This window comes from Micrasema longulum, unplaced genomic scaffold, assembly GCF_059751315.1.
Source record: "Micrasema longulum isolate JH-2025_06_02 unplaced genomic scaffold, ASM5975131v1 h1tg001453l, whole genome shotgun sequence".
NCBI lineage: Eukaryota > Metazoa > Arthropoda > Insecta > Trichoptera > Brachycentridae > Micrasema > Micrasema longulum.
Genome location: NW_028278639.1, coordinates 293,527 through 320,210, shown reverse-complemented (window position 1 = coordinate 320,210; position 26,684 = coordinate 293,527). Strand labels below are relative to the sequence as shown.

At 38.8% G+C, this 26,684-nt stretch overlaps 1 protein-coding gene across 4 annotated transcripts; it reads right to left on the bottom strand.

Moving 5' to 3' along the window:
- Nucleotides 1-1,174: 1,174 nt before the first annotated feature.
- Nucleotides 1,175-25,760, bottom strand: LOC148275342 (uncharacterized). 4 transcript variants are annotated; one of them, XM_088235833.1, is made up of 14 exons: nt 25,597-25,760; nt 22,832-23,374; nt 19,875-20,018; nt 19,253-19,387; nt 18,051-18,221; nt 17,483-17,575; nt 17,052-17,207; nt 15,440-15,622; nt 14,860-15,008; nt 14,051-14,243; nt 8,952-9,099; nt 4,655-4,764; nt 2,356-4,542; nt 1,175-1,349 (listed from the first exon to the last, which is right to left on the bottom strand). In XM_088235833.1, the coding sequence occupies exons 2-14, from the start codon at nt 23,301-23,303 to the stop codon at nt 1,339-1,341; spliced, it is 4,152 nt and encodes a 1,383-aa protein (XP_088091959.1). In that variant the 5' UTR covers nt 23,304-23,374; nt 25,597-25,760; the 3' UTR covers nt 1,175-1,338. The 4 variants fall into 4 exon arrangements, with proteins under 4 accessions (XP_088091959.1, XP_088091956.1, XP_088091957.1 ...); XM_088235830.1 differs by lacking the exon at nt 1,175-1,349 and having other exon boundaries at nt 1,543-4,542; XM_088235831.1 differs by lacking the exon at nt 1,175-1,349 and having other exon boundaries at nt 1,543-4,542; nt 25,076-25,712.
- Between the last annotated feature and the right edge of the window lie 924 nt (nt 25,761-26,684).

Here is a 26,684-nt window from a genome sequence, read left to right as displayed (position 1 = left end):
TGTCATCAAGCGGAGGCGATACGGCTGGCTGGGCCGTATGCTGCGAACGCCTCCCGAGAGCGTTAACCACGCTTCGCTACTTTACAAGGCGTCGGGTTCTCGACTTCCTAGACGTCCGCTGCCGACTGTTTGTCCGCAGTTCATGTCAGAACTGCCGGGCGCAACCGGGCGACTCGGGAGGACGCACAGGAGCTGGCAGCAGACATGGAATGATGTTGATGAAGACAGGCAGAATGATGAATTGTGGGAAATCAAATCAGCCAATGACAGGTCATAAACCCTGCAAATGCTTGGACTTTGATAATCCCTTCTCTAAAATTATTTCCATCATTGTTGTAATACTTTGATCTTGATCACTCCAAAGGAGGTAAAATTTAAAAAACTACAAAAATTTGGACAAACTCAAAATTTCGTTGATTAAACCAACTGGTCCAAGAAGACGTATAAAAATTAAAAGGAAATAATTCAGAAAGGTGAATCTCACCCGCATGAATAAGCATTACAGTGTGCAAGTGGCCACTTGAACCGGCCAAAGACAGGTCATAAGCTCTGTAAATGCCGAATCTCACCTTCATGTGCCAAAAATGAAACACCATTAGGTCCAGAAAGGAAACGATGACAAATATACATATATCACTTTGTAAATTTATTTTATAATATATACATTCTAACTTACCCAGAATGGTGAATGTTACACAGCGTGTAAAGTGATCACTCCACATAAGTCGCGATAACTGTGAGACTTGCGTATTTATTTAACGTAAAACCTATTTTACGTGTTATTTTTTTGTTGTAACATACAATGTTTTATAAGTCCTTTAAAGATATGTATTCAAGAAAGTATCAATGCACATAGCACACACGAGGGTTGATTTGTTTGAATATAGGCAGAACGGTGAATGTTACACAGTGTGTAAAGTGGCCACTTAAACCAGCCATTGACAGGTCATAAGCCCTGTAGATGCCTAGACTTCTATATTACCTTCTCTTAAATGTTCTTCATCTCTGTTGCAATGTGTTAATATAAACAGCTCCCCGGGGAGTCGAATCCAGTCCATGTCTACAAAAATTTGGACAAACTCGAAATATTGTTGTTAAATGTATATTTCATGTTTTTTTCTTTACATTTGCCTAATAAAAGTACCCGTTTTTTTGGTCCGGTCGGCAAAATATATTTTGTAGTAAAACATAACACAAAATTACCTTGTATTTGTGTCATAATATATTGTTCATGGTCTGGCGTGGTCTCGTAGCGCGGCCACTTCACGCGTGCGCGCGGGCAGAATTTCGGGTCGAGGGGGGTCGTTTGGACACAGTACGACGTATACAAACTTGGTTCTATGCGCCTTCTGGTAAATTATAATTTTAAATTTGTCATTTTTGATTCCCACGAAAACGGTCATTGCATTGGCCACGCCCCTAATATGTCACGTCGCATGTAAATTTCATGTAAATTTTGAACTTTGTTTATGACCGTTTAAATTTAAATAGAACTTCGTCATGGATCTTCACGTCACAATAATCGAGACCAAACATGTCGCGTTTTTGTAGGGACATATTTATTTATAATTATTTTTTAAAGTTATGTATGAAAACTTTTCACCTCAATATCCATATTAATTTTGAAAATACAATTGATTATTATAAATCCATTTCATATATTTTATCAGTATTCGTAGTATGTGATTTTTCCCCATTATGATTAATAATAATTGATTCAAAAATATTTGACTAACAAAAGAAAAATTGCCAGTAAAAAGGGGCAAAAATGACTGAATCGTCAGTTATAACTGCATCTTCAGCATACTCTCAGGTCGCAGAGTTTTTGAGGAGATGAATATTCCTCAATCCAGTGGAATGGACCATCTTCTTCCATTGGATACATAGTGAATCACGGGGGTCTCCTGCGTGGGGTAATGGATTGGACAAACTACAGTGGGGGCCGTCGCCGAGAACACCTTGACGAATCGTAAGACCTAAGAGGGCCAGACTGGATTGGCAGATGAGATGCAGAGCTTCGATCCAAACCATTCCATCATGGAGGATTGAAACCAGAGAGAGGATGAAATCCATAAGGACTATAAAGAGGATCGGTGCAAGGACGCACCCTTGAGGTATTCCATTGATGACCTGGGACAAAAGCATTAGTTCTCATTCGGCATTCGCTATTCGAGGAAGGGCTTTGATGAGCCTGACTAATTTTACAAAAAAAACTGTGAAGGATTTCACATTATTGCCAAAAATAACATAGTTAATTTGATTACATACATTTTTTTGAGATTATCAATTAATTATTATGCAAATTTAAGTTTTTTAAAAGTATTTTGTTCGCAATAAAATATTAAAGACTATTACCAAACATCATTCGATCATCGTACAAACTGAGTCTATTCGCAGAAGAGGATTTGCTCTTTTCCTTAGTTGACGAGGTCCGTTTGATTCTGGAGCCCCCGACGCTCCCGCGGACTCTCCTCACCGACGGAGGGACGTCTCCCGGCGTTTTGATCCGGTCGGCCGGGTCCTTGAGCCTCGCCAGGTCTGCGGAGGAGGAGAAGATCTCGCTGACCAGCTCGAGGGAGTGCTGGCGCGACAGGTTCTGCCGGATGCTCAGAGGGCGCGCGGAGCGGTCATTGGTAAAGACGTCATCGCGGAGCGTCGTGTCGTCGGCGGAATCGTCGCTGTCGCTATCCTTTTTGGAATGGCCCTCGGAGTCGAGATCCACGAGGCTGTCGTCGATTCCGCGCTTGCACAACGATAACACGGAACCGTTTCGCACGAGATTGATTAACGACACGTCGTTCCTATCGATTATTGAACTTTTACGCCGAATATCTTGGAGCGAATTCATCGACGATTGAACGTTGTCGTCTAAAAGATGTTCGCTGCATTCGTTGTCGAAATTCTCGTATTTTCCCTTTGGTGCGTATTTGTTGCAAAGACTCGTGAAGCTTCCCGCTGTTATTTTCGTGAGGCTGCTGTCCGCGTTCGAACTGAGATTCTGTTTTGGTTTTTTTTTGTTCTTTACGTCAGTCGATTTGGCGTCGAATCGCTGTCGCATCGTGATCTTCGAGCCGTCATTTTCAGAAAGAAGCAACATGTGTTCGTCTTCGCTGTTGCTCGAATAGTCGACCATGTTGGGATCTAAATTTTCGCCGTCGCCGTTATTGTAAACGCAGAAATTACCGACTTCGTATTCGCCGCTGTACGAGTTCCGATTGTGACCGTTCGGGATGAGATTATTCTTTTCCCCGCTTTCCGACGCATCTAAACTGGTCAATCTGTTAACGGCCGCGAAGACTCTTTCATCGCAGCTGTGTCTTTTAACTCCGTTGGGCGTCGGAAGATTCGTAGAATTTGCGACATTGACTAATCTATTCTCAATTTTTTTATTTCGTTCCGAGTTGGACTGCGCGGGAAGCAACGCTTTGCCATTTCTGTGTTTCCAATTCGCTCTTTCGTAATCTTTGCTATTAACATCCGTGCATCCGTTGAAATTCGACCGGGGAACTATGACGGCGAATACCTGGTTCTGATTTCTGGCGCAGTTGGGTACTTGAGAGCTGCCGGGCATCTCCTTGAACCCGACTATGAGATTATCGTCCGTTCTCTGGGCGGGAATGTTCGGAATCGTCTGGTTGGGCGGGGAGAGAGTGCAGGTGTTGTTATCATTAAAATGCCGGAGATTCTTCCAATTTTCGGGGTTCAGGGCGGAGCCATTTTCGTTCAAGCTGACGGAATCGATTCCGGGGAGGCTCGACGGCCGATCGGCGATCGAGCTGTCGGTGTTTCGAACGTAGTTGTTGATGTAATCGTCGCGATTCACCTTCCGATCGTCCAGAATAACGGAAGTTTTGATTTTGCCGTTTGACGTGTTGATCGGTTTGCCGTTGGCGAGAATGAGGTTAACTTCGGTTTCGAGCGGGCGATTCTGACGGTTTTTTTTCTTAAACACCTTGGAATCGAGGAGGCGCTTCAGGTTTCGCGTACTCCATCGCGCGGCGCCCTTTTCCATCTTAATATTGGTCTGTTTGGTCATATGACTGTGGCTACATTCGCCGCTGTTCGCCTCGGTGCTGCTGACGTCGTTCTGCACGTATCCGATGGGCGTCACCGGACGAACGATAGTTCTGAACTCGTTGGTCATAAGGTCGTGCATGGGATCGAGATTGATGGAACTTTGATTGGTGTATCTATTAGTGATGCGCGCTGTCGATATTTGGATCTCGTTTCTGGAGAAATCTTGGGGCTGCTGTCGGATATTGTTTCCGGCCGCCGTCTGCTCCGTCCGGATGAAGTCGTTGGTGCCGTACCCGTTTGCGGAGGAGCCGGAGGAGTTCTGGGGCATGTCCTTGCAGGACTTGTCGATCAGGCGGTCTCCGGGCCCCGCGGGGGCGAGGTTCCTCTCGAGGCACGGGTTCCGGCCCTGGTAGGGCTGGAGGGGCTGGAAGTCGAAGACGGCCGCCGTGTTGGGCAGGTTGGCCGAAGACACGACGTTGGAGTTTTTGTCTTCCACGGAACTGGGGCTGTGGGAATTGGTGGTATCTGGAAATGTGAAGAAAGAGATTAACGTACATATAACAGTTTAATATTCGGGGTATGTGTAAAGATTTCTAGATCGATAAAAGCCCTAGACTAGGATTATAAAGGAACCTACCGTGTTGAGAGTTGGGTGGCCTCAGGTCGTTATTATTGACGGTGGGAGAAGGCGCCGGCTTCAGACTTCGGAGTTCGCTCAATCTCTCCACGACGCATACGGCCGTCAACCTAAACATAACATCATTTCAATATAAAACAACTTGATTTTCAAGCTCTTTTTATTTTTCTACCGGCCGGTTTCAACGCTACACAAGCTTCTTTATCAAGGAATAATGAACTAATGAATCTTATCTTGTTTTATTTTAACAGTGTTTACTAAATATTAAATCAAAACATATGGAGCATTAGCGACTTATTAAAGTCGAGTCTTTTTGTCATTGTAACTGTTCACGCCAGCTGGTGCAGGGTTCTCGCTTCGACGGTCTCGCCAATCTTGGGTGACATGCGAACGAGGAAAAAGACACACAGTTTCTTCAAAATATTATTTATTATCTAATTCCGCAATGTCACATAAATCATAATTGAAAATAGTCTGAAAAATAGTTGAGCCGGTACATGGTCATTAAACAAACAAATCAGCTCAAATAAAACCACAGGGCAATCACACCCTCACACTCATAACACTCGAGGATGCGTACAAGCCTCGCCTGTCACTTAGGACCTTCGGTCATTGTCTCTAGAGGCTCACTATTGAATGTCACAGAAATAATCATTATTGCAACTATCCTAAAAGATAACTGCAGTTTCTTTAAATGATTACCTAGGTAAACACATTTACCTAATACACGTAACACTCGAGGATGCGTACACTCCTCGCCTGCTACGGTCTGATTTTCCGTCAGCAACTCTACAAGCGCACTTGCAGACTTCGAGATGAAGACTAAAGCTTGTTCCTCTCTCACAAGCTTTCCAAAACCTATTTCGATTACATTCTACAAAAAATACTGATATTTTAGTGCCAAACAAAATATATCTAAGACCTTTTCAAACAATTACGAGATTTCTCTTCCTCAATAAATTAAATTATATGTGACATCCTGGGACAAGAAACAAACTAAACTAGGATCTTAACACAGGACAAATGTCTGGTTCTTTGAAATATTACATAAAAAATACAAGGGTACAAAGTATACACAGAAAAATAAATATCTCAACTTCAGTAGACGACATTTAAAATGGCATAAAACAATAATTCACGATGTACTGTACAAGTAACAGTTTGGACTGTATTCCACAATCCTGTAGCAAGGGGTAGGTGTTGGCCGTGTCTCGCTGCCGTCGTCGCTCTCGGGGTCGTAAATCCCGAAAGTTATGAAGTCTCGAAATTCCTCTCAAGTCCGGTGTCACTGCGTAGGTCGGTGGAAGATACTGGTTCGTAGTCCTGGGGTGAAGCGATGGTCAAGTCCAAGGTGTAGATCCAGTAGTAGAGCGGGAGGTCGGGCGGGGTGACGAAATGAAACGATCAGACTAACTTGATGTCTCGAGGCGAACTCAATATTTATTGTTTTAAATGTACACATTATATAGGGCGTGTTGCGGGCTCCCGCTACCTGCGTCCGAACCGGCGTTTAGGCCAATACGGGAGTGGGGGGGGAAATACCGCTCCCACTATACCCGGCCGGCGCGCCTCCCCCAAAGTGCATATAGGGAGGTGCCGGCGCTCGGCCCGGTCACTTCGCTGGGAGCCGCCGCACGCGCCACATCAATTACAAAATGCCTTTTTTAAGGCAGTCCTTAGTCTTTATACAAATGCATGTTAGGGCAATAACGGGTCAAACGTCTAGATTCAGGCCCTTTTTAGGGCCTGTAACACAAATTCCTGCTCTATAGTACCCCGGTATCGCTAAAGTCAGACCCGAAAGTGGAATATTCATCCTTTATTGTGGGTCCAACATTTAGCCTACAGATACCGGGGGCCCTAACTATATTATTGCATTTCATTCACATATTTAACCGTCCGTTACACACGATATACGACACTTTTGAAATAAATGAACACGTTGCAAGGCCGAACAATAACATCTGAAATTGCTAATCGGTATACAAAATTAACCAATAAAGCGTTCTTTGTAAAGTATTATTTTAACCCGCCAAATCTTCGGAACGAAGTTAGTAATTTAAATGCGTTCTGTAAAGAATTATTTAATAAACTAAATATTGCTCAATTTAGTTTTAGCCCCAACAGTAACGGACGGTTAAAAGATGTATGTAATTTGTAAAATAAAATAATATGCAAACAATGTAGTTAGGGCCCCCGGTATCTGTCGGCTAAATGTTGGACCGGGACCTACAAGGATGATTATTCCACTTTCGGGTCTGACTTTGGCGACACCGGGGAACTATGGAATTGAAGTCTGTGTTACAGGCCCTAAAAAGGGCCTGGAGCTTAACGTTTGACTAAATTGTTGCCCTAAAAAGGGGCACATTTATTCGACGAGACTAAGGTCTGCCCTAAAAAGGGCATTTCTTGTCCGTCTGTGTTGTTCTTGTCCCATAGAAGGGAAATGGTAAATTACAAATCTAAATAGTAGACCAACTCGAGAGAACCACGCGCCGACCATGCTCTAGGATCCGTTTCGTCTGCTTTAAGGTCTGTGAGATTGTTAGGACGATTAAGGTCTTTGCATAGGATTGTTTCTACTGTTGGTATTAGGAAAATGGTTTTTGCGAGGAATTCAGTACTATGACGAAAAGTAATTTCGCCCGAGTTCGATAGGGATCATGTTAGGATCTGTGTTAGGATTATGCCGGTAGTGTCTTGATGATTTGATGTTCCACTGTGATTTGTTATAGATACGTATTGTTTTTCTTCTGTTGATTGAGTGCATGTTGTATAGGGCAAATTATTCTAATGTTTCCTATATGTATTTGGGTTTCGTGTCGTTTGATTGATTTGTTTGTATTACTACGTTCTTCTTCCTTTCCGATGCGGGATCTGGAGCATGCGGCCGCGGTCTCAATTTGGAACTAACACTGTATTCCTCCACTGTAATACTGGGAAATTAGAGAAGGGTGATTGTGCTGACCATGTGTATTTGATTGATCACAAACTGACAAAACTGCAGTGAGGGGTACAATGAAAGTTTTTAAAGTTTATTTGTTTTGTTATTTTCGCGGTTTGATTGTGAAGAAATATTAAATTTTCGCTTAATTAGTTTTTAAAAAAAGAATATTGATATTGACAAGTCTTTATGAACAGTTTCGGGAAAGGGGTGGATGCTTTCATTGTAAAAAGGGCATTTGTATTCGACGAGACTAAAGTCTGCCTTTAAAAGGGCATTTTATAAACGAGACTGATGTTTGCCCTGAAAAGGACATTGTAATTGATGTGACGCGTGCGGCGGCTCCCAGCGAAGTGACCGAGCCGAGCGCCGGCACGTCCCCATGCGCACTTTGGGGGAGGCGCACCGGCCGGGAATAGTGGGGGCGGCATTTCCCCCTCTCCCGTATTACTTCTTCAGATTGTATTAAACTTCAGTGTGACATTCAAAATATAATTCAATGGAGCAAACAAAACAAATTATTCTTCAATGTTTTGTAATGGCATACACAAGAGCATCCAAAACAATATACTATCGTTATCTCATGGACGGAGTGAGGCTTGTAAGGGCTTCAACGTCCAGAGATCTCGGGGTGTTGTTTGATGCTCAGTTATCTTTTGATCTTCATATAGTTAATCTATGTAATGACTCCCTTAAAGTGCTCGGTTTTGTTCTTAGAAATGCCAAGGTATTTTCCAAACATTCCTTCGAATTAAAAAATAATGTAAAAATAATTCATACTGCACCCAAAGGCCATAAACTTGACAAATTAGAAATTCTCGAAATTAATAGATTAAAAAATAAACCCGACGTAGAATGACTTAATGAACAGATAACACACGTGCCGTGCATTCTCCATTACTTTACCCATTGTAATATAATTTTACTAATGACTTTTTACCCTTTGTTTTTCAGAAATCATTATTTACAAAACCACACTCACGAAAGATGAGACACCAAAAATAAAATAAAATACTTAAACTCATTAAAATAGCATTATATCCATTCATTAGTTAACCCATAGAAAATTTGTTGATAATGATCCTTAAGATAAAAATAACTTTATTTAATTTACTTACATACAACTTTGAATTATGTATCCTTACCTCTGTTCTGTATAAATACATTTAACTTTTTAATAAAGATACCAGTCTCGAAGATGTCGCGAAAGCGATGAAACCGGTATCACTCGTGTTTTATTTATATAATAAAAAACTATTTGAATTACTTGTAAATAAATTTGGGTTGTTATATTTATATTTTAAACATTGAAAACAATATATTTGTCGTATATCTTAAGTGTAAATTTGCTACCTGGCCTCGGCGTCATGGTCCCAGCAGTCCTCGCAAGTGTCGCGAGCCAAGCGCGCGCCCCGCGTGGCCAGCAGGCGCGGCGAGAACAGCGGACGCGCCTTTCTCCGCGCCACCGCTAGCTGCATCTGTTCCAGGGTGGGCTGCTCTCCTGGAAATTGATAACAAACATTACGATCACCTTCGTGTAACAGTTCTGATGATTCATGTTTATTTATTTTACAGATACAAACAGTCAACAATGATATAATAACATTTAAAAAATGAGGTTTGAAGACAGACCAGCGTAGTTTCTAAATAAAAATCACACATATCAAATTGTGGTACAACTAAAGGGTGTGTTTGTGTGTATTTGTATGAGAGTAAGTGTAGAGGTGTATTTGTGTGGGAGTAAGTGTTCAGGTGTGTGTAAGCGTGAGCATCATTAAATAGCAAGTGGGAGTGTATCGCAGCCAGAAAGAATGAGTCTTAATTTATTTTAAAATAAATTAAGAGAAAAGTAAAATATATCAACAACAACAAACCATCACGCCGTTTCCCCATAGGGGTAGGCAGAGAGGATAGACCGCCATAACACTCTATCTTGGCATACAGACCTCGCTTCCTCTACATTCATACATCTTCTCATGCACGCACGCTGATTATTCCTACTTTTGACATGTCCATCTTTAAGTATTTGATGGACTCGATCGTGCCATGTCTTTCTCGGCCTTCCTCGTTTTCTGCATCCATCAACATTCGCATCGTAGATCGGAATGTTTAGCCGTTCTTTCGCTGTCCATTCGCTCTACATGTCCAAACCAACGCAGCACCCCTTTCTTGATTCTGTCGATAATGCATGTCTCAGCCTTACACACTTCACGGATCTCGACATTTGTGCACCTATCATACATCGTTTTACCACACATTTGCCTGAGGGATCGCATTTCGACAGCATTCAACCGACTTTCATCATTATTTTTCCAATTCCATACTTCATAAATATATCAATAGATGAAAAAAAAGCATTATAGTTTGAGCAAGAACAATAATAGAGGAAAGAGTGTTGTGCATAGTTAGTGCTGCAGACTGGCAGATGGAATAAATACTTATTTCTTGTCACGCGAAAGGGGACATTGAGATTAATTTTGGAGAGTAGGTTAAAAGAGTCTACTTTATTATTTGATAATTTATATAAAAAGCATGATTCAGATATGGTGCGTCTATTTTCAAGGGTAAAAAATCTATTTTGCTAGGCAGATTGGCTGTAAGTGCAAAGCGTTTTATTGTTTGTATAATCTAGGTATTTAAAAAATTTTCGTTGAACATTTTCAATCCTTTTAATGTTTTTTACGTATTGTGGGCTCCACAAAACGGATGCAAACTCCAAGTTACTGCATATAAAAGTGTTGTATAAAGTCTTCAGTGTATTTGGTTTTTTAAAGGGTTTGGAAATTCTTGAAGCCCAGCATTTAGTAAGCTTTTTCAACAATAGAATTTATGCGAGACCCAAACAGCAATCTACTATCAAGAATAACTCCTAAGTCTCTAATCTCGCTACACCGTGATATGGAATTATCTTTGATCGTATAATTGTGCGTAGTGAAATTTTTACATTTAGTAAAAGTCATTGAATAACATTTTGAGGTATTGATGTACAATTGATTTTCATAACAGTAATCAATTAGACGGTCAAGATCTTCTTGGATATTTACACAGAGCGATATATCGTTGACATTAGCAAAGATCTTTGCATCATCAGCAAAAAGTGGAATTGAGAAAATTCAAAGCACTGATTTAAATCATTAATATAGAGAGAAAATATAATGGGACCTAAATAGGAACCCTGCAGTATTTGAAACTAGATATTTTTTATTTATTTTTTATTTATTTCTTAAGTTAGCTTATATTAAAACTAATATAAACTATTATGTACATTTACATCATCTATATTTACATTTCCTTACAGTAACTTATACATTTATTTTTAAATTCTTTCAGACACTTTTCATTCTTCATACATTCAGGCATCTCATCATACATTTTTAAACCCTTATACATCAAACAATTTTGCGACTCAGCTCTTTTCAATAATGGTAGTCTTATTTTATCCTTTTGTCCAGTAGCATATTCATGACAATTTTTGTTTAAGACAACTTTATCCTTAAAATATTTTGGAAATTTATCGTGAAAAAATTTATGTATAAATATCAACATATTAAATTGAAGTCTCCTTCTTACAGATAACCATTTTAGTTCATCTCTCATTTTTTTTACATTGCTATATTTATTTTTCTTAAGAACTATTCTCATCGCTTTATTTTGTAAAATTTCTAGTTTATTTAAATTTCCTTCGTTTGCTAAAAATAATATTGTTGAGCAGTAATCTATATGTGGAAGAATGATTGTTTTGTAAATTAGTTCTGCAGTATCTTTATTTAATTTATTTCTCAATCTACTAAGGAAAAATATTTTTTTTGATATTTTTTTATTAACGTGTTCAAAATTTGCATTTAATGTCAATTTTGAATCAAGTATTATTCCCAAATATTTCATTTCATTAACCTTTTCTATGGTTTCATTATCAATAAGTACATTCATCCATGGGTTTGGCTTTTTCCTTCCTAACTCCATGTATTTTGTTTTTCCAACATTAATAATAATGGTTTATTAACAAAAATTACAATTTCTTTATCTACTACATACATTCTTAGGTAATAGATTTCTCTGGATCATGCCTAGTCTGCCTAACTAGGTACATCATGTTTTAAGGCAGACATTTTTATGCAAAAATAAACAATAACATGACCACCTACTAGTTAATTTATTATAAAAGTAAACAATATATATACCATTTATTATTTTAGAATGTTTTTTGATAAGTTTTTCAATTTTTCTCTACCTAAATCCAGTAAACATTTTATTACCAATTTATTTAATTGAATTCGGGTCACGGTTTGGTAATGTTCGGGTAACATATTGAATATTTTGGGGCCTAGAAACCTGAAATTTCTTTGCCCGAATTCAGAGTTTGCGGTAGACCCCATGACCCATCCTCTAGTTTGACTTCTGGTAGAGTGGGAGTGTTCCTTTTGGGATTTGGTAGAATAATTTGCTTTCACAAAAATAATTATTCAAGATATATATAACGAGGAATTCCACTGTTTTCTAAATTTTTTTTTCTATTAGCGTACTATTTAACTAAGCAAAAATATATTTTTTTTATTTTATTTATATCCCTACAGAGATGAGGTAGAATTTTTTCAAATTCAAGATTCAGGATTATGGATATTCGAGCGTTTACAGGGCTTATGACCTGTCATTGGCTGGGTTAAGTGGCCACTTTATGTAGGTACTACAACATTCCCCATTACGCTTATTTAGCGAATATCCACACCAGGTAACATTTTTGGTTTTTGTATATATGCTACGAATCAAGAACCCATCCACAAGCGAGTTGGAAGCGCCATCTATGCATTGATATTGAAGTTAAGTATTTAATTAGCAGATTACTTTATTTTATGTAGTTAGGACTCATCAGCCGAGTTAAATTAAGTACTAGTAAACGCCTGCAGATGACTCTGCAATTTATTTTTACTTATAATTTTACTTATATTTTTATATACTTATATTTAAATTTTTTTTATTTTTTTTGTGCGTTATTTACAAAGACATGATTTTTTTAAAATTACATTTATCAAATACCGCGCCAAATGACTGTAATCAGTGTGTCACTTTTCAGTAGTGACGTCATGAAACGGTTGGCGTTCTTACTTTTACTGACCGCGGTAAGTTGTATTTCTCCAGCCAATAACAAAACTGACAAGAATCTATGGAATATTGCTTTGATTACTTCATTTAGTTGATCGTAATTTGCTCATTTCTATGTTATTGTTGTTTTTACGAAAGTTTCGATTTGGAAAAACCTAGAAAGTTGACATAATCTCTGGTTGAAATGTCAAATTACGAGTATACTCTTTTTTTCTATGGTCAAAACGCTCCTTACAAGGTGCGGGGGCTTTAAAGCGGAAACCGGAAACACTACACGTAGATATAAGGAGTGACGTCATTATTTACGATTTTAAAATGAATACTATTTTTAACATTTTTTATTTATTTTTGCGTGCGTTTTTGAGATATTTCATCCTACTACAAAATTTTTAAATATTCACGTGTACACGAAAACATTTTTAAAATTTAATTCCGGGTTGGGCTGGAATTCCTCATTGCCTTATATCAAATATATTAAATTCCTCGAACAACTTGGCGCTGGGGCACCGGAAGGGCTTTTTTTAAATTATTTTAACAATCGATTTTTGATCAGATTTGAGAAGTTTTAATATTAATTTATAAGTGCCTCCCCATCCTATTATGCGATAAGTTATAAGACACCATATATCATCGGTATACTGTTCTCTCTCTTCGGGTTGGTTCGCAGCAAAGTCCTTTTGTACACTTCTTCATGGAGTGGATTATTTAAGATAGTTTGTGAATATATTTGGTTTAACATTAGTCATAATTTGTTTATTTGTTTAAATTGAATGTTGTGCACACAGTGCTATGTTAATATAAATCTAGACAATATTACGAACAAAAAATAAACCTAACACAGCACCAATTACGTACACAACACAATATATGAAACAACTATCTAACAGTACAACAAGATGTAAGAAGAATTTGTGCTTTGTGTGAATTTACTAGTGATTGTGTTTTTATTGTTGTGAGTATGAAATGTAGTGCGTGGAGTGAGGTGAATGGAGTGATGTGTATGAGATGTGGTGTTTATGTAGTGTGTATTCTGGTAGTACCTAGTTTAGTATTAATTGTTTCTGTTTATTTTCAAAGAGGCTAAATGATACTAATATTACAGTAACTTTAAACTTTGAAGTAGGGCACACATAAGCAAATTCCCCTATGTGCTCCAATAATAACAACTTATGTTAAACATCCAATACTATTTTGTTAATAAAAAAAGGTAATTTTTTATCCACAAATTTTAAGCAAATGAAAGCAAAATCCAGGAGAAAAAACTATATATTTTTTCGATAGTAGATTTTCTTTTACAGGTTGAAGGGTATTCTATCGTATTTTTTATAACCTCGAATGTTATTCCTCCTTACCGACTTGAGCGTGGTACGGGGGCGCGTACGCCGCGGGCCCGGGCGGCGCGTGCGCGGGGGCGCAGCGCGACAGCAGCTCCCACAGCACGAGCGCGAGCGCGTACACGTCCACCGCGCGCAGAGCCGGCCCGCAGCGCCGCAGGTCCAGGGCCCCCTCCAGGGCTTCGGGGGCGAGGTAGCGCAGTGTGCCCGCCTGGAACGAGATACGAGGGAACTGAAGGCTGATCACATGGACGCATAGAGCTCTATCTCGCGTGTGTGGACAGCAGTGGTGAGCAGCGACTATTTTTATAGGTAAGCTACAAAAATGTTCATAAATTTGTGAGAACTGCTTATTTTATTGAATTAAAAAGGAATTAGCCTAAGAGTTTTTAATAGGCGACAGTTTTTGAATAAATTAAATTTTAATTTTAAGGCATTTAAAGGCGTGAAAAAATTTTGGTGGTTTTTCCATATTTAAAATTTTTTAATAGACTATCAAACTAAGTTAAAAAAATATGTTTTTTTTGTATCATATTATTGTCGCTTTGTATTTTTTAACTACATTGAACGTGAATGGTGGGTTGGCATCCTGGAAACCTATCACAACACTCTATCATTGGTTGATTTAGAGGATCTTGTGGCATCATTAAAAGTACCGTATTTTGCGGATGATAAGACGCATCGCGTCTGGGGACTCGGTGTTCGGAATCAGAACCGTAACTAACAAATACATTTTATGCTATTGTTCACTTCTTCATACTCACGTAGCTAATGCTAATGTAAACTTCGTTCCAAACTCACGTAGCCGGCGTAAGCTCTGCCATTACCTCCTGTATCCTGTGGTGCTGGGGCGCCCTACGCGAGTCCGGTATGGCCATGGCCAGCCCGAGGTCCGCCAGACAGAGGCTAAGGTCTGCACGGACCACCACGTTGGATGAATTTACATCTCGATGGACGATACACGGCTTGTAGTCACCTGGAAAAAGATTTAATGAGTATTTTGATAATTTTTTTGTTATATGAAGGTAAGATTATTATTATTTTCGGTATAGGCAGTCGGCCTTTGCTGGTGCGCCTATATCTCGTGTACTGCTTTTTGTCCAAGTTCTTCTTCCTTCGAAACAGCGTCAAAACGGTGTTTGAACTGGTCGACCGAAGTGGAATGGACAACTAGGCTTGGCAATTTATTCCAGTCAAGCTCTCCGAGATTGACAGCTGCCCATGCGACGATGAAACTCCTAAAGATGTCCCTCACCTGTTGATGCATCGCCCCTTTTTCAGTTTTCAGAGACAGCAGTTGGAGGCGCGATGCAGAAGCCTAGGTAAGGATCTATGCAACATCCCATCGGTGATGGGTAATAAAGAACCGCTGGCCCCCGCTACGGAAAATAAGAATAAGCGTCTCACCGTCCTTCTGAATGTGCGTGTGCAGATGCGCCAGCGCGGAGGCGACGCCCAGCGCCATCTTGGTGTAGGTGTCCCAGTCCAGGGTGTGCGCCGTCAGGTAGCCGCGCAGGGAGCCCAGGGGGGCCAGCTGGAGGACCAGCAGGTGCTCCACGCCCCCCTCCAAGGTGGGACGACTGTCGCAGCCTGGCGAGGAAATATATTTAATTCATTAGCTGTCTTTCGCCTGCGAGTCTCTTTTTTGACAAAACGACGAATAAATTTATTTTGAAACGGTGAAACAAAAAATTATAAAAAAATATTAACATATGTACGAAGTGTGTTCGGAAAAAAAAGGGAATTTTTGTTTTTTGAAAAAAATATTTATTTCTTCGTCTACATTAATGTTGTCACCTTCAAAATAGTCCCCATTAGATATTATACACTTGTACCAGCGCTTCTTCCAATCCTCCAAACACTTCGTAAACTCCATCTTCGGGATAGCCTGTGGCTCGTTCAGCGATGCGCTCTTAATGCCATCTATGCTTGTAAAACGACGGCCCTTTAAAGGTCTCTTTATTTTTGGAAATAAGAAAAAGTCACACGGAGCCACGTCTGGCGAATATGGAGGCTGTATCGTTACAGTATTGTTTTTGGCCAAAAATTCACAAACTAGCGATGAAGTGTGAGCAGGTGCATTATCGTGGTGCAAAAGCCACAAATTGTTTTACCACAAATCTGGGCATTTTTCAGATTGCTTCACGCAAACGGCGTTGAACTTGTAGGTAGTACTCCTTATTGACCGTTTGACTGTTTGACCTCGTGGCGAGAGTTCATGATGCACTATGCCATTAAAATCGAAGAACACAGTGAGCATCACCTTCACCATTGACCGCACTTGTCGAGCCTTTTTCGGTCTTGGCGATTCAGAATGCCTCCACTGGGACCATTGAGCCTTAGTTTCGACGTCATATCCGTAAACCCATGTTTCGTCACCTGTTATAACACGTTTCAGTAATTCTGCATAGTCGTTGACTTCTTTTAGTGACACCTGAGCAACTTTCATTTGCCGCTGTTTTTGACATCATTCAACAATTTTAGAAGAAATTTTTCTGCCACGCATTTCATACCCAAATCATTTGAAAAAATTTCATGGCATGAGCCAATCAATATGCCAACATCATCAGCGACTTCTCTGATTGTGATTCGGCGATCATTCATAACCATTTCATTAACTTTTTCCACTTGTCATCGGTTGTTGATGTGCTGGGGCATCCGGGCCGTTCGTAATCTTCAATGTCTTTACGGCCATCTTGGAAACGCTTATACCACTCGCAAACTCTTGTTTTACTCATAGCAGACTCACCATGGGCCTTTGTTAACATTTCACACACTTTGTTATACTTTATTTCATTTTTTACACAAAATTTTATACAAATACTTTGATCCAACTAACGAAAATCGCCGAGCTAATAAATACACGTCTAACCTTAGCGGCTGCCACAGACAAAGTAAACAATTAATACAGCTGAAAAATTTAGCATACTTCAAGGACATGTATATCAACAAAAAAAATATATATATTACAACATTGCTAGCAAATATTTACTTACTAAAAAAATAACAGCATACATACCCAAGTAGGCGAGCAGGTTGCTGTGCGTCATATGCGGGAGGCAGTACAGCTCCTTTTCCCTCGTCCACATGGCCGCGCGCGCGGCCGGCACGGCCTTCACGGCCACGGGCACCCCGCCCAGGGAACCTCGCCACACCTTGGCGTGCCGCCCTTCGCCTGCCGACCAATACCGCGAGGCGTATTGTGATTACGATATTTTTACGAGGGCAGAAAAGATACATTTTATCAAAGACCAGATAACAGAGGAATACTCTAGGTGCGGGCGAACTAGGGAACAGAAGAGAGTTTTAAGGGAATTAATATTTTTGAAGTCAGTTGTATTTCCTTAATTCATGGGTTAATCGTGCAATATCACGCAGCGGGCTCGTGGTTTGCACGTGCGCAGCGGTCCAGTCTCCGTGAACGTGCGGTATATAACAATAATTACCTACCTATATTGTCGTGTAGCTTAAGATTGTCCACACACGTAGAACTGCAAGAAAACCCGGGGCCACCATTCTCATTACTTGCACCGTGCTCTACATCTAAAATAAGAAAACATATTTATTTTATAAATCTATACAATTTGTATCCATATATACAATTATGAAGTTCAGCATTTTTTCAAGTTTTGTAATTTTGAAATTACTGCGCTTGTGATGTCACAAGTTGTCATCGGCGAGTTATGCTGCCATTTAAAAGTAGAACCCCGTAGCAGTCAAAATACACTAAACATTGAAAATAAAATGACCACAATGCTTTATTTATTTTAAATACATACTTATACACGGTTTTTCAGGGCCAGACCACGAAACTTCAGAGTGACATTAAGCTCACGGAAAGCTTAAAAAAAATCCTGATAAAATTGTACGAGTCATTTTAAAAAAAAAGAAAACTTTTTTTTATAATCTCAAAATGGAGTAAACCTTTAATTTCTTGGACTAGCATCGCTTCCACAGACCCCTACCCCTGGATGGCCGATGATCAGCCTCGTTAGATTAACACGTTCGAGAGACTCACTGATGTTCGTAGCGGCGTTGGCCTTGCCGACCCGACAGCAGAGGAAGACGAGGATAGCTCCGCTGATGATGACCAGCCCCCCGAGTCCAGCGACCACCGCCTTCCCCAGGAAGCTGTCGGAGGGCTCGGCCACTACGGAGGGAGTGTGGGACTCCTCGGTTGCCGGAACGCCTGGAAAAATTAGTTTCACACTTAGATGACGATAAAAATCATAGATCGGATGATCAACTCTTGGTCCATGGCGTATGATTTGATGTCTCTGTTAGAGAGCACTCTGTCAAAGCCGTTGAAGAACTGCAGCCGGTGCCGAGAATGAGAACATCTTATGGTCAATGTTCCCACTTATATCTTGGACCCAAATCCTTCAACTTATTCAAAATTCATCGCAGGAGGCTAAACAAGTAGTTCACAATGGAGCTCTAGTGCCAACTGTAATGTATGGGAGCGAAGTATGGAATTGGAAAAATGATGATGAAAGTAGGTTAAATGCTGTCGAAATGCGATCCCTCAGGCGAATGTGTGGTAAGACGGTGTATGATAGATGCACAAATGTGCATACACAAATGCACATAGGTACATACATACGCGTACATATATATATAATTAATAATCAAAGGAAGAAAGCTTATAAACGAAATGAAAAAAATTGAAATTAAAGATTTCATTTATTGTCTTTTTGAATTTCTAAAGTAAATTTTATTTTACCATTTAAGGAATTGATAAATTGTAGAAACAAAGTTAACTGGCGTTCTAAACCCATGAAACCCAATGACATATTCTTTACCCTATGAAATATTATTTACCCAGTGAAATATTCATTACCCAATGTAATATTCTTTACCCAATGAAATATTATTTATCCAATGTAATATTCTTTACCCAATGTAATATTCTTTACCAAATGTAATATTATTTACCCAATGAAATATTATTTATCCAATGTAATATTCTTTACGCAATGTAATATTCTTTACCCAATGGAATTTTCTTTACCCAATGTAACATTCTTTGCCCAATGTAATATTCTTTACCCAATGTAATATTCTTTACCCAATGAAATATTATTTACCCATTGTAATATTCTTTACCCAATGAAATATTATTTGCCCAATGAAACATTCTTTACCCAATGAAATTTTCTTTACCCAATGAAATATTCTTTATCTAATGAAAAATTATTTACCCAATGAAATATTCTTTACCTGTGGCTGGTGGGGGGGACACGGGAGAAGCGTTACAAAGGTCGGATTTGCAACAGCAGAACTTGGTGGTGGCCTTCTCAGCTGTACACTCGTCCTTGGAACATGAGTCGTGGTTATCCGAAGACTCCCAACAGCCTACGGAATAAAATTACACAGGTCAGATTAATGACAAAAGAGAAAATGAACATGCAAGATAAAATACCTGAAAAATATACTCCGTTTATACGAACTCCTGTAATCTGGATTGTTATCGGGAAATAAAATAAGAGATTTTTGCGATACTTATATATTAAAGAAAATAATAATTATCCATTCTTGTAGCCATCATTATTTCTAGCAGAGACGCTGGATTACAACACCCTCGAATCTCGTCGTCAAATTTGTCTTGGGAAATATTTCTATAAACTGATTTCTGAAAGTATATATAATCCTTACGCTACAGGTACCAGTCCAGGGGCTATTAAATATTCTGGCGTGAAAACACCCTTGTAAATAAATATTTCATATCGACCGTGTCGGGAACCGAACCCGAGACCTCTTGCGTGGTGGGCAAACGCGCTGACCATTGCATTATTAAAATCAACATAGGTATAATTCCAATGTCAAGAAAATTTCGAATTACCTTGCCCTAGTATGGAGATCTCTCCACTGCCGGCTGCGTGGCTCCAAAAGGCGTAACAGAAATCTGTAGACCGCGCGCAATGTTCCACGAGCATCATGCCCTTCCCTTCAACTGTGATATTACTCAAGACCGGCTCAGTTTCCTCTGAAAATTAAGCAAAAATAATCTGATGAGATTTGATTATTCACTCTTTTCACCAAAGTGCTTTTATCTCAGTTTCACTTATCGATGGCTGGCTGCTTTTCGCATAACTATGTTTAACTGATAATAGCTAATAACAAACAACAACAACAAACCATCACGCCGTTTCTCCGTAAGGGTGGGCAGAGAACACAGAATGCCACATCTTTGCAAACAGATCTCACTTTCTCTATTACATTCATACATCTTCTCATGCAAGCGCGCCGATTATTCCGACATTTAACTTGTCCATCTTCGAGTATTTGTTGGATTCGTTCGTGCCATGTCGTTCTCGGCCTTCCTCTATTTCTGCATCCATCAACATTCGCATTGTAAATATTTTTAGGCGTTCTTTCGCTGTCCATTTGCTCTACATGTCCAAACCAACGCAGAGCTCCTTTCTTGATAATGCTTATCTCATTCATTACATTTTTTTCACTATTACCTTTCCGCACCTAATGGTGCATAGGGCACTGCATCGGCACACCAATCGCAGCGTATCTTGATCATTTTTGTTACATGGAGGTAAGATGATCAGTCTTACGCTTCGGGGACTATGAAATATTCTAGTGTGAAAAGTGAAAACACCCTTTTAAATAGGAATTTGGGGATCTCAGCGTTCCATAATGTACGGATCTCAACATTTGATTCCATATATAATGTTTGGCATACTAAATGGTATAATCGATGTTCCGTCATTACTGGGACAAGTAAAATTCTATACTCCGACTCGTAGATTGAGAAACAATGAAGTACTGTTCATCGATCAGCATAGAACAAACTATGGCCTAAATTCTCCAATGACCCGTCTTTGTCGTATTGTTAACTCGAGACAAGATCATCTGGACTTTTTTGGTCTGAGTTTACAGCGATTTAAACGAGCACTAAATAAATAGTCCAGATCTTGTCTCGATGTCCCTTATGTTTGTCAATGCTTCTTTTCTTTTTAAAAATGTTTTTAACTATTCTTTTATTGAAATATTTAAAACCTATAAACTGTATAAATGGACAATATATATATATGGTTAACAAATTACAACAGGGATGGAGAATACCTTAAATAAGGGAATATGGAAGTCAAGGCATTTACAGGGCTTATGACTTGTCATTGGCTGGTTTAAATGGCCACTTTACACACTGTGTAACATTCACCATTTTGCCTATGTTTGAACATCCATATTTCTTCAATTGTTCCATTTGTTGATTTTGATTGTTGATTAGTGAAGTTAAAGAGCTGAAACCTTTATTGTTGCGAAGAGATTCATTTGACTGAATTATTTCCCATACTAGGCAACGCCTGAAAACAATTTTCCAATTTTTAAACTTCTTCTTGGACCAGTTGGTTTCATTATAATATTTGAGTTTGTCCAAATGTTCAAACCAGCCAATGACAGGTCATAAGCCCTGTAAATGCCTTGACTTCCATATTCCCTTATTTAAGGTGTTCTCCATCCCTGTTGTAATTTGTTAATCTTAATGACTCCCGAGGGGGTGAAATCCAGTCTTTTGTCTACGAACATTTGGACAAACTCAAATATTGTAATATATATATAGTTAGATAATTTATATAGCGCCATTTTTGTGAAAATCACCTCAAGGGCGCTGTACAATTAATAAATATCCCGGACGGTTGGGATTCTAGTTCCTCGTTTTCAATTAAGATCAATAAAAAATTACAACAGATGGGAGCTAGATTACAGGACGTCTTGCAGCTACAGAGCGCATAGACAGTTAGAAATTTAGCCCCCATTTACACATTTTAAAAATTGACAAATAAATTTAGTGTATTAAAAAATAATAATAATATGAATAATAAAAAGGAGTAAGATTACAACACATCTTGAAGCTACTAGACGATTGGAATTCTAGACCCCATTTACAAAATTGAGGTATTTTAAAGTTGATATATGAAAGCTAGATAACCAATCATCGTGCAGCTACAATGACCGTTAAAAAATATATTATCCACTCCATGAAGAAGTGTACGAAAGGACTTTGCTACGAACCAACCCGGAGAGAGAGATCAGTATGCCGACGATATGAATCATCAGATCTGTTACGCGAAGGTGATCGTAATGTTGGTTATTAATTTCCAGGAGAGCAGCCCACCCTGGAACAGATGCAGCTAGCGGTGGCGCGGAGAAAGGCGCGTCCGCTGTTCTCGCCGCGCCTGCTGGCAACGCGGGGCGCGCGCTTGGCTCGCGACACTTGCGAGGACTGCTGAGACCATGACACCGAGGCCAGGTAACAAATGGAGTTTTTATTATTATGCTTGCCAAGACATATGTATGGAGCATATTGTTTTTTTTTTTTTTTTTACATTTTTTTGCACCACAACAGGCCAGGAGGCCTAATTACAATGGTGAATTACATCACAGAGCACCCAGGCTTGAGAAAAATCACATTTTAATTTTTGTGTTCTCACCGGGAATCGAACCCGGAACCTTCCGTGAGTGAGTCAAGCGTCTTGACCACTACACCACGGAGGCCGCCGATCCTGATGTACGGTTGTGAGACATGGTGCCTTACCGAAAGATATAAAAAAGACTAGAGGCCTTCGAGATGTGGTGGTACAGAAAAATACTAGGAATTTGCTGGAGACCACACCACTAAAGACGAGGTCTCAGCAGAATCGAAGAAGAGAGGCACCTAATCAAAACCATCTCAGAGAGGCGAGCCCGATGGATCGGCCACATTATGCGCCATGAGGGTCTCCTGCACGACATCATAGAGTCCATTAATAAATAAATAAATATGTAATTGCAAATAATTCTCACCGTAATCTTGATACTCGACTCCGTCATAATCATATATTTCCTGTCCGTTCACGATGACCTTTCCAGAATGCGCAACGCGGTTGTAAGTGTGAACGCACAACCTCACTTTGCCCGGAGGTTTATCCGCGACCTTCCCGAGAACAGAGGCTTTGAAAGCCCTTCCGGAACCTTCCAGAGCATTCTTACTTTCCGGATCTTTCTTGCTCTCTTCCGTACCGTTCTTCCCGGATTTACTGACGCTCCGCCCCTTCTCGTCTCCCGCTTTTACCCGATCAGTTTCAGAACTAAACTCAGTATCGTAAACGAATCTGACGTGTCTCTTGGCTCGACCATCGGGAGGTAGAGTGTCGTCAATCTCGACATTTTCTTTCTGTTTTAAGGCGTTGATTGTCAGTGGATGTGCGTCTGATCTTTTAATTGCGATATATAAAAATAATATCGCAATCAAAAATGAGATATTTCGAAGAGACATCTTCTTTCCCAGTAATTTAATAATTTTAGGAATCCTGTCACCTTTGTTCGTCAATCATTTGTATTTATTACCTGCAAAATAAAAAAAAATAATATTAATTTGATTTTTAATATTCAAAATACAACGGGCCTTACTAATTAGATTTCCTTATACCAAGGAATATACAAATACTTTATAATGAGGAATTCCAAGTAAAAAAGACAAGTAAAATTCAATATTCCGACTCGTAGATTGAGAAACGATGAAGTACTGTTCATCGATCAGCATAGAACAAACTATGGCCTAAATTCTCCAATGACCCGCCTTTGTCGTATTGTTAACTCAAGACAAGATCTGGACTTTTTTGGTTTAAGTTTACAACGATTTAAACGAGCACTAAATAAATAGTCCAGATCTTGTCTCGATGTCCCTTATGTTTGTCGATGCTTCTTTTTTTTTTTTTTTATGTTTTAAACTATTCTTTTATTGTAATATTTAAACCTTATAAATTGTATACATGGACAATGTCCGTTAATAAATAAATAAATAAATAATTATTAATAGACTAGAGAGGGTCCAACAAAAATGATTTGAACAGGTCGACTACCAGTTAAACATTAACTTCTCTAACTATGCTGAAAGTATGCAGTACCATGGAATAAACTCTCTTAAAAATCTAATAATAATGTTAGACCAGTTATTTTTATACAAATTAATAAATTATATAATTGATTCCCTAATCTACTTGAAAGACTTCCATTCCGTATGCCATCTAGACCGACAAGACAAAGTCTTCTGTTTTACACAGAAAACGCGTCAACAATCTATAATACCTAGAATATGCGAGCAATATAACAATAGATTTACCGAGGCTGATACTTTTTATGACAAGTTACATAAATTTGACTAAAAAAACATAGATATAATGAGAGAAGCAGGTAATTCATTATTTATATTATTACATACATTTTTTTCCATTCTTATTTTTTACATGTGTTATATTTATAAACTATTTATAAACTCCTTGGATTTATGAACAGAAGCACAACTGACTTCAAAAATATCAATACCCTTAAAGCTCTCTTCTGTTCTCTAGTTCGCCCGCACCTAGAGTATCCCTCTGTTATCTGGTCTCCATATTATGATGTTCACATCAAGAATATTGAATCAGTTCAACATCATAATCAAGATAAGCTGGAGGTACGGCTTATCCAGAGACCTATATACGTATAATGAGTTAGAAACTGGCTTAAATATATCTTCTCTTCGAGACTGTCGAAATAATTCCGACCTTCTAGTCCTATTTAAAATTCTCAACTCACTCTTTGATGCGCCCGAACTACTGAGCTCGATAAAATTAAATATCCCAACTAGAAACCTTAGACAAAACTGACTCTTTCATACCGATAACCATAGAACTAACTATGGTTTTCATTCCCCTATGCCCAGAATTCTTAGGTCTGCCAACAAACATACCAGTCTTGATTTCTTTGATAACAAGTTGTCTTCTTTCAAACGATCACTGAATCTATTCCAATTATAAACACCTCTCCCGCTTCCACTCCCACCGAGTCTACTATATACCATTGTGTCTTTCTACTTTCCTTTATTATAATTTTCTATGCATAAATATGTCCTTAAAAATGCCCATTGGGCGTATATATGCATAAATAAATATTTAACATAATCTCAATTAGTGTCTTAAGTGAAAACATTTTTTTGATGTGTGCATAAGTGTCCTACACTAATTTACAAAGAAATTGTCATTATTTCTGTACATACAGTTTGTTTACCTAATAAAATAAAATAATTGTTGATAGCTGATAAAACAAACTGCGTCGTGGTTTCCACCAAAATAATTACACATTTTCACTCGCGCGTCTGTTAGCATATATTAATAATAAAACGCTAATTTACTGACTAAAACAACTTTTAAAAATGACTCGAATCGCGCGAGCATGTTCGAAATGATTCGATTTACGTATTGCAAGTTGCAACCGTCTACAACAGGTGCATTCTAACCGGCGCCACAAAGTCTAGACAGAAGTTTATCGATTTTCCGATTTGTGCCGAAATCGCGAAACATTCGCATAACTACAGTGTAATTGCTCGCATTTTCACAGATATTTACGCTTGGATATGGGCCGCGCGTCACGCAGACTAACTACACAAATCTTCAATCACGGCGCGGCGGAGGAAAAAACAAAAAACACTAATAACAACAAAACGCACCGCCGGACGAGACGGGCGGACGATCGTTCTGAAATATTATTCTAACGAACAGACGATAAGGACCGGCGACTCGAATACTTACAGCGATCGCCGCGTTTATCAGAATGTATAGAGTGCAACCACTTATACGTGACATGGCACGCCGAGATCTCGCCTCGAGTATTATCGCATACACATTTTTATTTGTTGTGCGAATCTGTCAAAATCGGCGTAGGAGAGCGGCGGCCATGTTTTTATGAGTACCACGTGATCCAACTTGATTCCAACACGTTTCTAACAGGGAAAACATTTTAATATATTAGTACTTACCTAATGGTTATTTTGTGAATTTTTTGGTTTTTTGCGGATTTGAGTCATAAGCTTCATACTTTTTTTATTTTAATAATTAAATCATCTTCCTAAAAATGTCGCTTTCAAGGTATTTACTACGCGTGAACGATTCCTTTTTAATCTCAAAATTCATTTTCATTATTTTTTCAATTCTGTTCATCAGCATTATCAGAGCCATGGTTTCATCTATCCTGGCGTATACTTTTCCAGTCCCTAATACCAATAGCATTAACATTCCGCTGCACATCCAGCCATTGGAGTTTGGGTTTACTGACGCAACGTTTACCTTGGGGCTTGAACGTTCTCTCTTCATTCATTTTTTCTTACGCCTGTTCCAAGCCAATCTTATTTGAACAAATTGCATTTTCTTTACAAAAAATAAAAAGACATCGTAATTTTCAATTCTGTTATAACTCATCATCATCATTCCCTTTCCGCACCCAATGGTGCACAGGGGACTGCATTGGTACACCAATCACAGCGTGTCTTTGTCTCTTTTATTAAATGAAGGTAAGATAATCAGTCTTACGCTTAAAACACCTTTTTTAATAAATATTTCATGTCATCATATCGGGAATTGAACCCGAGACCTCTTGCATGGTAGGCGAACGCGCTGACCACTACACTCTGCTATAACTATGTAATATCAAATAAATATATTTTTAAAATACTTATAACACGTGTTACTTTGTATAAATTTTGTTTACTTAAAAATATTTATAAATGAATGTCTATATACTTTTTTTTAATTCATAAATTTCCTAAAAAGTACATGTTTTTTTGTAAGTACTTATACTTACAGAAAAATTAAAACACTTCAAATAGTAATTTAAAAAATAT